Source organism: Chionomys nivalis, chromosome 4 (assembly GCF_950005125.1).
Source record: "Chionomys nivalis chromosome 4, mChiNiv1.1, whole genome shotgun sequence".
Lineage (NCBI taxonomy): Eukaryota > Metazoa > Chordata > Mammalia > Rodentia > Cricetidae > Chionomys > Chionomys nivalis.
Window position 1 is genome coordinate 55054210 of NC_080089.1, and position 14564 is coordinate 55068773.

General features: G+C 46.6%; 1 protein-coding gene across 3 annotated transcripts in view; it reads right to left on the reverse strand.

Moving 5' to 3' along the window:
- Positions 1-586: 586 nt before the first annotated feature.
- The window catches only part of Peak1 (pseudopodium enriched atypical kinase 1), a 211902-nt gene continuing 197924 nt past the window's right edge, over positions 587-14564 (reverse strand). For all 3 annotated transcript variants that reach the window (XM_057766600.1, XM_057766599.1, XM_057766598.1), the window contains one exon: positions 587-7156. In XM_057766600.1, the coding sequence (XP_057622583.1) occupies positions 5993-7156 (1164 nt within the window). In that variant the 3' untranslated portion in view covers positions 587-5992. The remainder of the gene's footprint in view (positions 7157-14564) is intronic.

A 14564-nucleotide genomic window follows, 5' to 3' on the forward strand; every position in this document is an offset into this window, starting at 1 on the left:
GGGCTTGGTAGTGGAGATGAGCGTGAACATTTTGTGGAGACCGCCCACCATGGCGGCAGTGGAGGGAGTTAGAGCTTAAGTTGGCTTACAGTCTACACGTCCGTAACTTTCAGCTATGCTACTTCAATCGTGTGGTAGTGCCATTGCTGACTGCGGTCTTCCTGCTTACACCACGTGGCCTGCCTATGAGCTTGTCTGCCTTAGGAAGGATGTCTCATGTGACAATGTACCTTGAGGTACCTCGAGTGTGTGAATTCTGTAGGTGTGTAGGCTTGTCGCTGCTGGCCAAGCCTCTCTAACAAGGTAGCCTGTCATGACTGGACACCAGGGGGCGATCTCACCCAGTGAACGGGCAGCCACCTCCACTTGCTCTCCTTTTCTCAAATTGCAGAGGCCCAGGAGAGAAAAGAAGAGATGGGGTTGGGAGGCGGAGGGCATGTTGGCTAAGGGCCTGGTTCAGGGATGTGCAGCCCTCTTGGTAATGAGTAAGAGAGCTGCATCTGCAGCCAAACCTGCGCCGCGTGTCACCAGGGACAGGTCGCTGGAAGGATGTGTACACGAAGTCTGGTTCTTTGTGTATATTAAACTGAATTTATTTACACAGTAACGTGAGGCCACAGAGTATACAGCAAAGTACCACAGCAAACCAAAGGGCGGCGCCACTGGCGACATGGGGGTCTGTTGTTGATTCATACCACTGTAAATATGTAAGGACATGGGGAGAGCGCTGGAGGGAGGGAAACAAGATTTCCCAATAGTGTGGGCAGGGCCATGGAGAATCAGAGGCCAGAGTAAGGACTGTCATGATTCCAATCACCAAGACAGGCGACATCTTGCTTCTGTGTCCATCTCCCAACAAATCGTCCTCCATATCATGAACAAAAAACCCAACCCAGTGTGTTCACACACAACACTCTAGAATTGGGGAGGGAACAGGGCAAGAAACGAGTGGGCTTCCTAAAGCTGTGTGGCTTAATCTTTCAAGGACACCATATTGAAGCCACAGGGCTGGCTCAACATTCAAGTTACCGAGAGTGCAGACACACACACACTAGTCACAAACTGACGGGCAGAGTGGGTTTCCTGTACCACAACACTATTCATAGCAAAATATATAACTCTGCGATTCTGCTGGGCTGAAAAGAAACCCCAATCTCTTGATTCCCTGAAACTTTCTTGACTTAAAAAACCATGGGGGGTGGGGTAAGAAGGGGTGGGAAGCGGGAACAGATGGAGAGGCTCTTGAAGGGTGAGTGGACAGAGGATGCTCAGAATGCAGACCCCGGTGGCCCATCTAAGTGGGCATCGTTTCCAGTGGCAGCTGACGCAAAGGTCTCTAATTTAAAACAGCTGCAGGGGTAGGTGGCTGACAGCTGCGTAGCACCTTGGACAGTCTGGGTACTTAGACACATTGGAAGAGATGCTGATGACAATCACCTTCGGGGGAAGGTTCATAACATGGTGCGGTGTGTTAAGAAATTTCCCAAGAGTTCTCGAGACAAACCTTTTGAAACCACCTGCTTTTCAAGAAAGAAATCACCTCCAGCCCAAGCTTTCAATATTACACAGACGAGGCGTTCCCACGCTTAAGGTCTGGGCAACAGCCAGTCATGGTGAGCGAGCTGGTTACGGGTTCTTCTTAGATACCAGGGAATTTCACTACCTGTTTCGGCCGCTGCCACTCCCTTACTCCCATCACCCTCACCTACTTTTTCTCTTCATGTGCAAAATGCACTGCTTTTTCTTTTCTTTCTTTCTGAGAATGACTTACAGTTGAACACCCAGGTCATGGAATGTGTACAGACTCCCTTCCTCTGGCACCGGTTGCAGCACAGCCCCATCGTCTGAGAAGCAGGATGGAAAGGCTTGACTTCTTTGGTATAACCTGTCTAGGATCGTGCATTACAGCTCTTCTGGCCTCCGGTGGGGCATTGGTTTGGGGCCGTGGGGTCCCTGGCTGTGCACTGCTGTGAGTGTGGGCAGGTGGACTTCAGTGCACACTTCCGCAGGGGTAGCACTTGGGTCTGTCTCAGTGCAGCATTTTGGGCCTTTGAGAAGATGAGCTTCAGTGAAGTAAATCTAATAACCCAGTTTTATGGGCAGCTATCCTGTTCACTTATTAGACTGGATCAGAATCCCAATCCTTACCCACTAGAGAGGGGAATGACCAGCATACCAGAGCTGGCCCAGCGAGCTGAGTTCCTCTTGTCCCGTTTCCAAGTGTATGTGTGTGCTTTATATACCCAGAATTACTTGAAATACAAAGATGCCTCCAAAATCCACCCCAGTTTTTGAGACTAGCCTGTATCTTTTTGGATCACTCTGGGTAAAAGCTATGGGAAAATCCTGACGGCAGGTCACCAGCTAATGCCCGGTGATTTTTCCGGTATTGGATGAATTAAACGTGGAAAGCTGAGTGTAAGCCTTCCGTGATCTGCTACTCCGTGGGCGTCAAGATCGTTCCTGGGATTCTGCGACAACAGAGGCTTTGCTCTTAGAAACATGGATCCTCCTGGAGGCTCAGATTTCCACGTTCATGAATACACCCTGAGCTCCAAGGCAGAACTGGCACTCCGGCGATGCTCCGGAGGCTGCTCTGCTAGCTCCTGAGGGATGCGCTTCCTGGACCCCAGCTCCAGCAGTTTAGGAGCAGGAGCGCACATCCTCCATGACCTCATTCAGCCCACCTCTTGAGAGCAAATCCCAGGAAGCCTTCGGCCTGCCTGCCAGTCTGACTCAGCCTCGGGGCTGCTGATGCTCGTGAGTCTCATGTTGCCCCCCACGGGTTCTGTTGCTCGTTTGCTCATCTAACTGCTGTCCTTCATGGTGAACTTTTGCACACTGTGTGGGTGAACACATCCCCAAAGGGCTCTCTCCTCTGTGGCACAGGAGGCTGCTGGTAGTCTGGGCCTCTCTGTGAAACACTTCTTATTTCCATGGCTAGGTTACTATGCTAACAAGGCACTCTGAGAGAGACATTTACTGCTGCCTGCTCCAGCCACAGTCCTGATTCTCTAGCGTCCACACGTGCTGAGACAGTGTTCACGCGGCTGAAGGAAAAGCTCCAAAGGGGCTTAGCTGTTCACACTCTCAATGTAATGGAAGAATCTATGGCATAGACTTTAAAAACAAAACAAAAAAACAATCCGCTCAATACAGACTTACTTAGGAGAACTTCAAGTGCTAGACCAGTGACACTCCAAAATACATAATATATGTATGTATATATGTATGTGTCCCCAGAGGGTAGGAGTTCCCTTCAGCCGACGGATGAATTAAAATGGGAATCTATGATAAAGTTATACTGACTGAATTTCATCATTTTGAGAAATGCTCAGAGGACCACCTGATGGACTCTGCCTAGAAATACAATCCTTGTCTGTTCTGACCTAACCTAGGACACCCTCTTCCTGTCCATCACATTCTGTGGCGATTCCCAGAGACAGGTAACACAGCCACCTGTCTCTGGGAAGCCGAGGCCCTTCTCTTGTCACTAGGCTTTTATTTAGCCTCTCACTTGTGTGGACTTAAGAACAGTGAGAGACACGTGGAAGGGAGAGCGCTCAGCTTGCCAGCGCGGTGAGGGAATCACGTGGAAGGGAGAGCGCTCAGCTTGCCAGCGCGGTGAGGGAATCACGTGGAAGGGAGAGCGCTCAGTTTACCAGCGCGGTGAGGGAATCACGTGGAAGGGAGAGCGCTCAGTTTACCAGCGCGGTGAGGCAGTGGCAGGGGAAGTGCGCATGCTTGTTTTACCGCAGCATGAAAGAAGGCTGGGTCGAAGCTAACAGGAAAAGGGTATCTACAGACAGAACAAACAGAGGGCTAGGGAACATTCTGCATTAAATATGTAACCTCCTTCCACAGTCAACATATGGGTCTACATGGGCAAGGCACCATGAGAGCGACACTGAGAAAGCATCTCAGTCTGCAGACGTGGGGAGTGAAGGACTGTGCCAGCTGACCCGGCCGGTGGTCGTCCTGCTGCCAGTTCAGTGCGTAATTGGGCGGGGAGTTATGTGCACGTGGGCTATGTAAGATGAATTAAACCCCAGCCGGCTAGGCATGATGCAACCACGACTCACGGCTGCCCACTCCACAGTCATGCTAACTAGAAGGGACAAGACTCTCCGTGAGCCAACTAGCCCTCTTTCCTGGGAGTTCGGGGAGCTAGCCAGGCACACAAGGCCATCCTCCCTATGCAGACTCACACATATTATTCTCTTTAAAAATGAATAATAAAATACATTCTCCTTTTTCGATTTTCTTTGATAAGGGTGAATCACATGAAAGGCTGTTAAAAATGTTAAAAGTCTAGAAATGTCCAAGGCCACTAAGGTGCCACCCAAGTAATACTGCACAATCAGTCTTGGCTTTAAGATGACTCTGCGCTGGAGATGGGGGCTCCCCAGGTTCCTCACTGGCAGGGTGCAGAGAACAGGTCTGCGAACTCTGCTATAGGCTGCTTCCCTGGAGGCCTGGTCCCAATCTCCAGCATGTGCGTGCACACAGGCACACATGTGTACACACTTACCATTCAAGTGACTCTTGGGATGTTGAGGTTGAAGTAAACAGATACTCACAGTTTTGAATACAAGTGCATGAGCGAACATACACACACAGGTGGAAAGAATACTCGCTTCTTAGCGCAAGTATGTGCCAAGGGAAGAGAGGAAGGTTTCTGTAGTTCTCACTCAGGTAAAGTTGCAACATAAACACTGTAATATACAGATTAAAAATACATACAAAAATTGCACATAATTCATGGGAGAGCACAGGTCCCACAGGAACAGCTCTCGGCCATCTACCGCAGCCGTCAGGCCACTGCAAAGTCTTCGGAGCGGTGGGCCACTCACTCTGGGAGGCGGTCCTTCTGGAAGAGGCTGGCATTCTTAGGAGCAAGCCAGCTCTGAGGTGCCTTCTAAGGCGATGGTAATGCTAAGTGGACAGCCATTTCATTCAGAGCCACTGTCTACAGCATCTGGCAGGGTAGCTGATACTGGCTACTGATGGAAGGGAGCTGGCCAGTCGCTGCTTGTGGGGGACACTGACTCAGCCACCACCAGTCCGGGCTGCCATGCCGATAGGTCTGATAGTAATCAAAGAACAGTACTTTAAAGTCTGTTCCCTGAGGGCCCCTGGAGAATTGCACACGCAAGGACATTATTTCCTCATGTCCTGCCAACTATTCATAAACTCTGAACTGCATTCCATCATGCTGAGGCATTGGGGACACCACCTCCGGTCAGCTCTGTAATGGGCCCCAAAAAGTGGATGGAAGACCCAAACTTCAGCAGGTTGGGACGGAGTAAAGGTGAAGGCCAGCCAAGCAGTGGTGGTGGGCTGCAGCTGTCAGGTTGGTCTTTGTGTAGGGTACACATTTACTAACAGTGAATGGAAACGGACGAATGGACGACCCGCCATCCAACAGACGGGAATCTCCTCTCCTTTTACTTTCGGCCAGGACAAAGGCCAGTCCCCAGAGACTAAAACTGAGCCAAGAAGCAAAATGGCATCCTTCCTGGGAAAGAGGCAGCTGTGGATACTTTACAGGAAGAGGAAGCTGCTGGGAGAGCATCCCTGGATGACAGCCGATGTTGGTGGATGTGTGCCGCTAGCTAGGGAAGACAGGCAGACTAGCTTCAGTTCTGGAAGAGGTGGACGCAGCTTACTAAGTGCATTCCGCTGGAGCTGGTCCTCCGTGGCTGTCCATTTCCTTCTTGACCCCAGGTTTGTGGGACTATTCAGATGACAAATGTTCCAAGGGAGGGTGACTGCACGGCTGTGCAGTGAAATTTCTGGACAGTAAGGAAACACTCGGCTTCTCACTGTGTAAAGCTGTGGACGACCTTGCTGAATGGCCCCCTCTGCTTGTAGACAAGGATGGCAGGTTAGCTTCTCTCCTTTCCTGAATTCTGAGTATAGGATAGGATAGGGACCCGAGGGCGACACGAAGAAGGTGGAAATACTTAATAAGAACGAGATCCAGGCCACGTTAACGGTGTTGCAGGATTTTCACAATGTAACTCAGGGAGTCTGTGGTGGCAAAAGCCAGGTACTGAGCACAAAGCCAGTCCTCGAGGCTGATGCCCCCCTCTCTGTCCAGGGACTTCTCAGCAAACTTGATCATCAGCAGCGTTCGCTTGATGTCCAACCAGTTTTGGAGCAGAGCACTCTTCTGTACTGGGGTTGTGGAGGTGGTGAAGGTTTGGAAGAGATCTTCACGGGGGCCCCAGAGCAGACACTGGAGGATGCCTTTGGCGTCAGAAATGAGGATGCGCTCAGAAGGGTTGGGGTTTAGGAGGCAGCTGGCGAGCTGCTGCAGGCCCCAAGAATACGGGGAGCGGAGAGGGATGCGAGGCAGATCTGTGCGTGTGTACTCTTTCTCCTTCAGCTCTGGGTTCTCATCGAAAGGGTTGGGCAGGTGCAGCATTTCATAGATGAGGATGCCTGTTTGGAACTCATCACACTTCTTATACTGGGTGGCTGTGATGATCTCTGGGGCAAGGCGGGACTGGTCTCGGAGGATCTGGGGATCCACCAGATGGCTCTTCTGCTTGGCCTGCGAGAAGTTGCTCACGATGAGCCTTGTGGGACAAGCTGAGGGGGGGAAAGGATCTGCAGGTGAAGGGCCTTGGGCAGCTCCCCCAGGCTGGTGCTGGACAAGCAACAAGTTCTCCAGGCGCAGATCACAGTGAGTGACATGGTAGGGCTTGAGATGCTCGAGGCCGGAGCACAGCTGTAAGAGCAGCAGACACACCTGCCTCTCATACAGGTCAGGGCTTTTCCCATGATGGGCCAAGGAATCTCGCACAAAGTCGGCCACAGTGAGATGGGGAACCTCCCTGGTGATCACTACAACATGGCTTCTCTGTTTCCTATTCGTGACTCGCTGGTTCTCTTTCTGGGATGACTCTGTTTCAGAACAGGGCTGGGAGTTTCCCCCGGCGGTTTCTGCTTTTACCTCCTCCTCACTGTTCTCAGTTTCGTCCTCTGCCTTTTCAGGAGCATCAGGATCCTCCCAGGGAAGCAGACGATTAGGGACTTCAGCAAGGAAATGGCCACAATCCTGCTGGATGTTAAAATGCACAGCCAGACTCTGCCGGACAGCCAAGCTATGGTAATACTGCTGAGATTCCTGAGCTTTGCTCTTACAGATCTGAAAGAGAGGAAGGAAAACGACTTAACCTCCCTTCCATAACAGACTGAGGACATGCTGAGGATGACCGACTGGAACACACAGACACACAGTGATGTCTTCGGCCCTGTGCTGAGTGACCACTGTTGATGACAAACATTTCTCATGGGCCCTACCTTCAAGGCTGTGCTCAGTGCTTTTCGTGTTCCACTTCTAGCTTTCACACAGCCCTTTAAAGCAGACCGAGGCTTTCCACAAATGATGCAGGGAAATTGGATGTGCACATGCAGAAGAATGAAACTTGACCTCTAAGCTCTCACCAGTTACAAAATCAACTCAAGATGAATTAAGGACTTAACCCCAAGACCCGAGGTTATAAAACCAGCAGGGAAAAGGCTTTAGGATGTTAGAACAGGAAAAAAAATGTGTACAAAACTCCAAAGGGATAGATAGGCAATAAAAGCATAAATAGACAAATGAGATTCCATCAGACTAAAAACCTCTGTGCCACAAAGTAAACAAGTCAACACATTGAAGAGAAAACAATGGGAGACATATTTGAAACCACACATCTGAGAAGAGGCCAAAACTCAGAATATGTAAGAAATTAAAAATAAAAAACACCAACTAACCAAAAACCACTAACAATAAGAAAAATAACTAAAACTCAAACAACCCAATGAAAAATAATTACTATAAGACATACAATGGGATGGACACACACACACACACACACACACACGCGTGCGTGACCATGAGGAAAGGCAAATCAAAACCATATCACCTCACTCCCGTTAGAATGGCTGTTACGGGGGCTGGAGAGATGGCTTACCGGTTAGGAACTAACTCTTCTTGCAGAGACCCTGAGTTCAGTTCCCAATACCCATGCCATGAAGAGCACACCTGTAACTCCAGTTCCAGAACAACCAGATGCTGCTTCACTTCACTCCCCCCACATATACATAATTAAAAAGTAGCAAATATAAATCATAGAAAAAAATAAGAGCTGTTACAAAAATAAAAGAGCATGTGAGAGCAGAGGAGGGACCTGGCGCACACTGTTGGAGGAACATAAAGGAGCACAGCACTGTGGAAAACAGCGAGGAGCTTCCACTGATGAGAAACAGCCGCCATATGACCTAGTGAGCTGACTGCATAGCCGCGGGAAAGGAAACTGCACTGCTGAAGGAAGAGCGCATTCCAGTGTTTACTATTGATAGGCAAGAATGGAAATTATATTGATCACTGAGTGGATAAGTAAAAAAGGGCACATATACATAAAAAATAACATCCTGTCATTTGTGATCACACAGATGGAAGTAAAATAGACCAGGCTCATACGAGCCACAGTGTGACTTTAGTTAGGTGTGGGTCCTAGAGAATGGTCTCAGAAGCTAGAAGTGAAATCGTGGCTATCAGAGGCTGGGAAGGCTGGGCAAGAGCTATAAACAGGTCAGAGGTATAAATTCAGATGTTTTGTACAGTATGGTGATTATAGATAATACATAATTAATTTAAAAAAGTCAGAAGGAAGGGGGCTGGAGAGATGGCTCAGTGGTTAAGAGCATTGCCTGCTCTTCCAAAGGTCCTGAGTTCAATTCCCAGCAACCACATGGTGGCTCACAACCATCTGTAAAGAGGTCTGGCGCCCTCTTCTGGCCTTCAGGCATACACACAGACAGAATATTGTATACATAATAAATAAATAAATATTTAAAAAAAAAGTCAGAAGGAAGGATTTTTGAATGTTTTTATCACCAAGAAATGCTGCATGTCCAGTTTATATTTTTCGTTAAAAGAAAGGATAAGGTCCAGATACAGGTTAAGAGTTTGCAGTGTGCTGTAATGGGAAAGCTTGTCCCACTCTACCCTTCTCCTAGCCAGAAGACAACAGCGGCAAAACAAAGCTTCACTTACTGTCTACAGGATTTCTATCTAGACTGGCTCCGCCCCCATACCAACATCAGGCAGTAAGACCTTGATAAGAAATTCTATGAAATAGGCATGACTCAAGAAAGAAGCTCTGACCTCAAAGGACTATAAAAGCAATAAACAAACGAAACCGCCCAGTGGGCTTGGAGAGGCTGATAGTGGAGGTGCAGTCTAGCCCTGGTCCACAGACCACAACAGTCTACACCACACACCTAACATCACAGACTCCAGGAGTATGTGCTCTTGGTGTATGGATACTGCCTGTTTCTTACAGTAATATGAAAAAAAAAGCAAGTTTAAAAAGTTGCATTTTATCTATTTTACTTAAAAAGAAAACTGCAAACATCTTAGGAGATACGGATGGATGCCCTGTTTGGAGAAGCAGCATGCACTGATTTCTATTCATAAAGAAATTAAAAATGAAAGAAAAAAGGGCAAGGGAGTCTCTGGGGAGAACAGCATCTCTTTGTCATTGCCTATGCTTATTACAATTAGAGACTGGATGTCACCGCTCCCTGCCATGGAAATAAGTCCGTACATATCTACTGAGACATCCAAAACCAAGGTCTTTCAAGTCTTCTGCCACGTACTTACCTAATCAGATTGAAAAATGCTTTATTTATTTTTAATTTTTTTTAAAGCAAACTTCTAGTCTTGAAATAGATGTCCTTAGGCAGAGTTCAAGTTCAAACATATATCTTTCAGAAAACATTCTCTTTGGAAAGCTCTCAGGCTCTAGCACACGCAGTGTGATATATCCTATATGTGCATCAATCACATGAATTCCTTCTATAATGCACCGATGGCAATATTTCATGTTTATGTGTCGCCAGGTATTTAAAATCCTATACTAGCCATAATTTAGTTGCATGGGGGGGGGGGTTAGACCTGGCACATGGTACCATTAAACTCATTGGCAGTTTATAATTTGCTCCATATCATATTGCCCGCTAAAATGGAGGTCCCAGGGTCCCAGCTCCTCGTCTTTGAAAAGTCTATCAGATACCACTGAGCTTGGTTAAACGAGACTACAAATTAAACTCGGTTGTCAGGTTACAGAAAGGACACTCCCAAGGACTCAGGCCCGGGATTTAGTCTTGCCAATAGCTGAGTATCCTTGGGCATGCTCACTTAATTCCTCTGGGTCTCAGCTTGCCTAACAAAGCAAACAACATAAAGAATATGGAAACCTTACCTCACAGGCGGTAGGAGAGATTAAATGGGATCAAGTATATCAAGGAAATCTACACACGAATAAGATACACAAATATAATGTTGCTAACCAATCAGACCACTTGGAAATGTTAAAAAGAATACAGTCTTACAGAAACTTCTTATTGTTTTCAAAGAGACCAAACATATGTATACATACATACATACACAGACACACATACATGCACACTGTTTGTATGATGTGTGAGAGTGTTCATGCTGTCCCACTCCTCTTCCCTTGAAGTTTTGAGAGCGACCTGCCGTAGCAGTGGCTCTGACTGCTGGTCTGACGGAAGACAGCTAATAAATGACTCAAAGATTTCCTTGTTTTTGTTTTTTTTAAGATAGTCTCCTATGAAGAGTCCTGTCTGGCCAGAAAATCATGATGGAGCCTGGGCTAGTATCAAACCTGAAGTAATCTTCCTGCCTCAGATTCCCATGCATAACTATGAGCCACACTCAGCCAAGGACAGCATTATGTTCTAGTCTAAGGAAGCCAACCTACTTCCAAAGAAAATGGTTTAACCAAGCTTTTACTTTTTTCTATGCCAAGATACCCTCATTGTCTGGTGGTTCAACATCAGAGGTAGAGGAGATAGCCTAACTGTGATAGTCTAATTTTCTTTGCATGTACGTAGAGAGGTAGTCAGGCATATTTTTATAAAATCTTCCAAAGTTTTGGAAGTAGATAAGAGCATGGATTCTACAACTAGAATGTATGTTTAGCTTCAAAGATCAACTTGAGATAAAGAACAGAGTGACTTACAAAGAAGAGGTGATAAATTGCTCCACTACTTTGGACGTTTGGGAGGAAAATGGTTTGCCCAGGAGCAACCTGAACAGGCAGCACTCCTTATCTGTGCATATACACACAGGGCTGGAGAATAATGGGTCAATCTAGTTTAAGGGCAAATAAAAATGAGGGAATGAAGCGTAAAAGAGAAGAAAGGTACTGGACTTTTAATTGGTTTATAACCATGGAGCCAGTTATAACCCAAATATGGACTTGTGGAGATTTCCATAATAGGATTTCACATGATAGGTAGCTCATAAATCTTTATTATGGAAGCTGCAACGGTGTTAATTTAGGCAGGAATATTATATCATTCTATGTACTACATAGTAAGCCATTTTTCAAATATTAATAACTTGACTCCTTTAGATTAAAAAATACCTCAAAATGGCCTGACTTCAGATGATAAATTTCTAGTTCAAAAGTTATTTTGGAGAACTCCTCTTTCTAGAATAAATAAATGAAGTTCTTACTGCCAGGGCTTGATTTGTTTTTAAATTCCTTTGTTCAGTAAACCTTCCAGTTTTTTGTTTTCATTTATTTCTGTTGAGCAGAATTCACGTTCTTTCCTTATAAAGGGTAGATGGCCTGAATAGGGGCATCTCAACAAAGAGTACTCAGAAGAACTATTCCCACAGGCATCCGAATCCCGTCCCCCACGCGGTGAAACAAAAACACAGCAGAGTGAGGATGCTATCCTATCTTCAGGAAAAGTTCACATTCCCGACAAGAGACAACGGTATGGGAAAGCATACTTAAAATGCCGCCAATTTTGGCAGATTATGTGCTTGTCAACATTTTCAGCAATAGAAGAAAAACGGAGCAGCTGAACACCAGAGACACTAGAGGGCGCTGCAATATCAGCATCCAGGCACCTCTGCACACCACAGAACAAAATCCAGCTGCTGAAGGGTGGTTCGCGTGATCTGTCTGCCAGCTGTTGCCTCCTGAGTTCATGCAGAGGGAAGCACCAGATGAGAAGAGCACAAGCAGGCCAGGAGCCCATTCTGGGCACAGGGGCTTTACGCTCATCAGCTCACAGGGCTGCCTGCTTGAGACATTCTGCAGAAGGGCCAGGGGAACATCAAAAAGGATGACCCTGGTGACCTCAGCACGAATAATGCACTGGTGTAAAAACTGGGGCTTGAAGGGAAAATGGGTACACGTTTGGGCTAATAAAACACACAGGGGAGGAGAAATATCTGGTTGGTATCAGCTAAGCGGGCCAAGAAATCTGACGATTCTACAGCAGTCACTGCAGCATCCTGAAGCAATTTGACAAAATTTCCAAATACAGGGGTGGGGACACTTTAAAACCACTGACAAGTTCTCTGCTGGAAAAGGAAAAACAAAACACAAAACCGGAGTCAGGGTCAAATTATCCTCTCTCAAGGCTTTCTTAGATCCAGGTCAAACTCCCAACACGTACACAGCCTGGTCTCAGCAGGAAGCCTGAGCTGGACAATGGTTCCTCACACACAATCTGAAAAGATTCCCAACGTTCATTTCAGCTCAGGGGCTCATTTTATGTGTTGCTCATGGCAACTGCTCTGCATACCTTTGAGGCAAATTTGTCATTATAAAGCATTTATGTTTGTAATAAGAATGTCAACCTAGACAGCTAACTTTTATAAAGTAGACTGTGGGGGGCTGTGACTGCACAGTCACATTATAAGCAGCCAGGAAGGGAGAGACAGCTTGTGTCTGTCATGACTGACCCTTCCGGAATGCCCTCACTGTTTGGGGCCTGTAAAGAAGACCTACATCTTGCTGCCCTTTTGGTGACAGACAGTTTAAGGGAAGAGAGCAGTCGGGGGTGGGAGGTGGCAGGAGTATGATGGAGCTGCTCACTGACTATGATCTCTTGACCCTTTGCTTGAGCTGCTGGTGTCAGCAACCACCCTGCACAAGCCACTGATCTCACATCTGCCTGGTAACCCACGTTATCTCTCAGAATCTTACACTGCCAACACTGGCTAAATAATTTGTATTGCCTTATCCTATGAATTGCTACTATCTGGCACAACCAACCCTGAGCCCTTCCCACCCTTACTCTCTGGTCTTCGTTCCTAGTGAATGGCTCCACTATCTGGCTCAGTTCTCCATTTTCCTGCATCAAATCCACTCTGGATTTCTCTTCTACTTTTACTCCCTATGTCCAACTTGTTTACAACATCTATTGATTTTATCCCTAAATATCCTTCAAGGTATTCTTTCTTCATCTCTGTGGTCGGACTACCACAAAGGTTTTCCAATGGGGCTCCTTGCTTCTCCTATGGATTCCTTTAAAAACTCCTCTCACAGGGAGCCCAGCCATCTTTAAAACCCACCTATTTAGATATCTAAGCAGCCGTTCACAGCTCTATTTCCTATTTCTTTTCCAACTTGTTCTCCCCGTGCTGCTCTGTCTGTAGCCAGTCTCCCATTCCCCTTCTGTCCAAGGCCCTATTTTCATTCCTTAGGTGGCAAAGGAATTCCTAACTTTCCTTTCAAAGCCCTTCTCAGGTGTTACTTCTGATGGAGAGAAAGTCCTAAACCCTCTAAAGCTCTCCTGCATCTGGACATCTCTCTTACTATAGTTAGCTCAGTTTTTGGTCTACTTTAAGAACAGACACTTGTATCTCAGGGCCTAGCAGAGAACAAGGACATAACACATGTTCAATTTACCCATACAAAATACCAAGAGACAGCTATGTTGAATCCAGTGTGGTTATAAGACTTCTTCACTCAGAGCAGCTAAGAGTACATGAATAGCTTTTAGGAAACAGATGGAAGTTGGCAAAGGAATGGGGCAGGGGCAATAGCAGACAAACCTAAGTAATCAACACTCTTGAATGGCCAGACTACACAGCTGAGTAAAGCTCATCAAAGAGCGCTGTCTGCTGAGTTAGTCGCCCCAGAGGCTCACTGGCTTTGTGCTGAACAAAACTACACAAAGCGACAAGGCTCCTTCATCATTCTACTCAATTTTCTATTTTTTTTCCCAAAGAAAGTAATAATTACAAAATGCAGGACTCTTCCCAAAATAGCCTACATTAGCTTTTATTCTTCCATTATGGGCCCAGTGAGCCTTCAGCCTACTTCCACTTTATCAGCAGGGAATCTCATTTCCTTCTCACGCCAGGCGCTGTCCAGGGCCTCAGTGAGCCTTAAGTGAGATGGATATTGTAGGGGATAAATTGTAGTGGGACAGAAATGAGAAACACTGGCGGTCACACACATTATTCCACACAAAAGCAAAACTGCAGAAGGGAAACAAGTTCTAGACTGACACCAGTATTCGATACTGTAGTATATAGGTCGGTTACTGCTTGACATTAATCCCTCGACCTGCTGAGGAGTACCCTTTACTTCCAGCTACAGAGGTAAGCAATCCCCCACCCATGACCCCTTAAGGTAATGCTGTTACAACAACATTCAAACTAGATGAAATGTTTAATATATGAAATCCTGTCTGGGTCCAAAGAACTAGGACTCCATGCTGTAAAATCT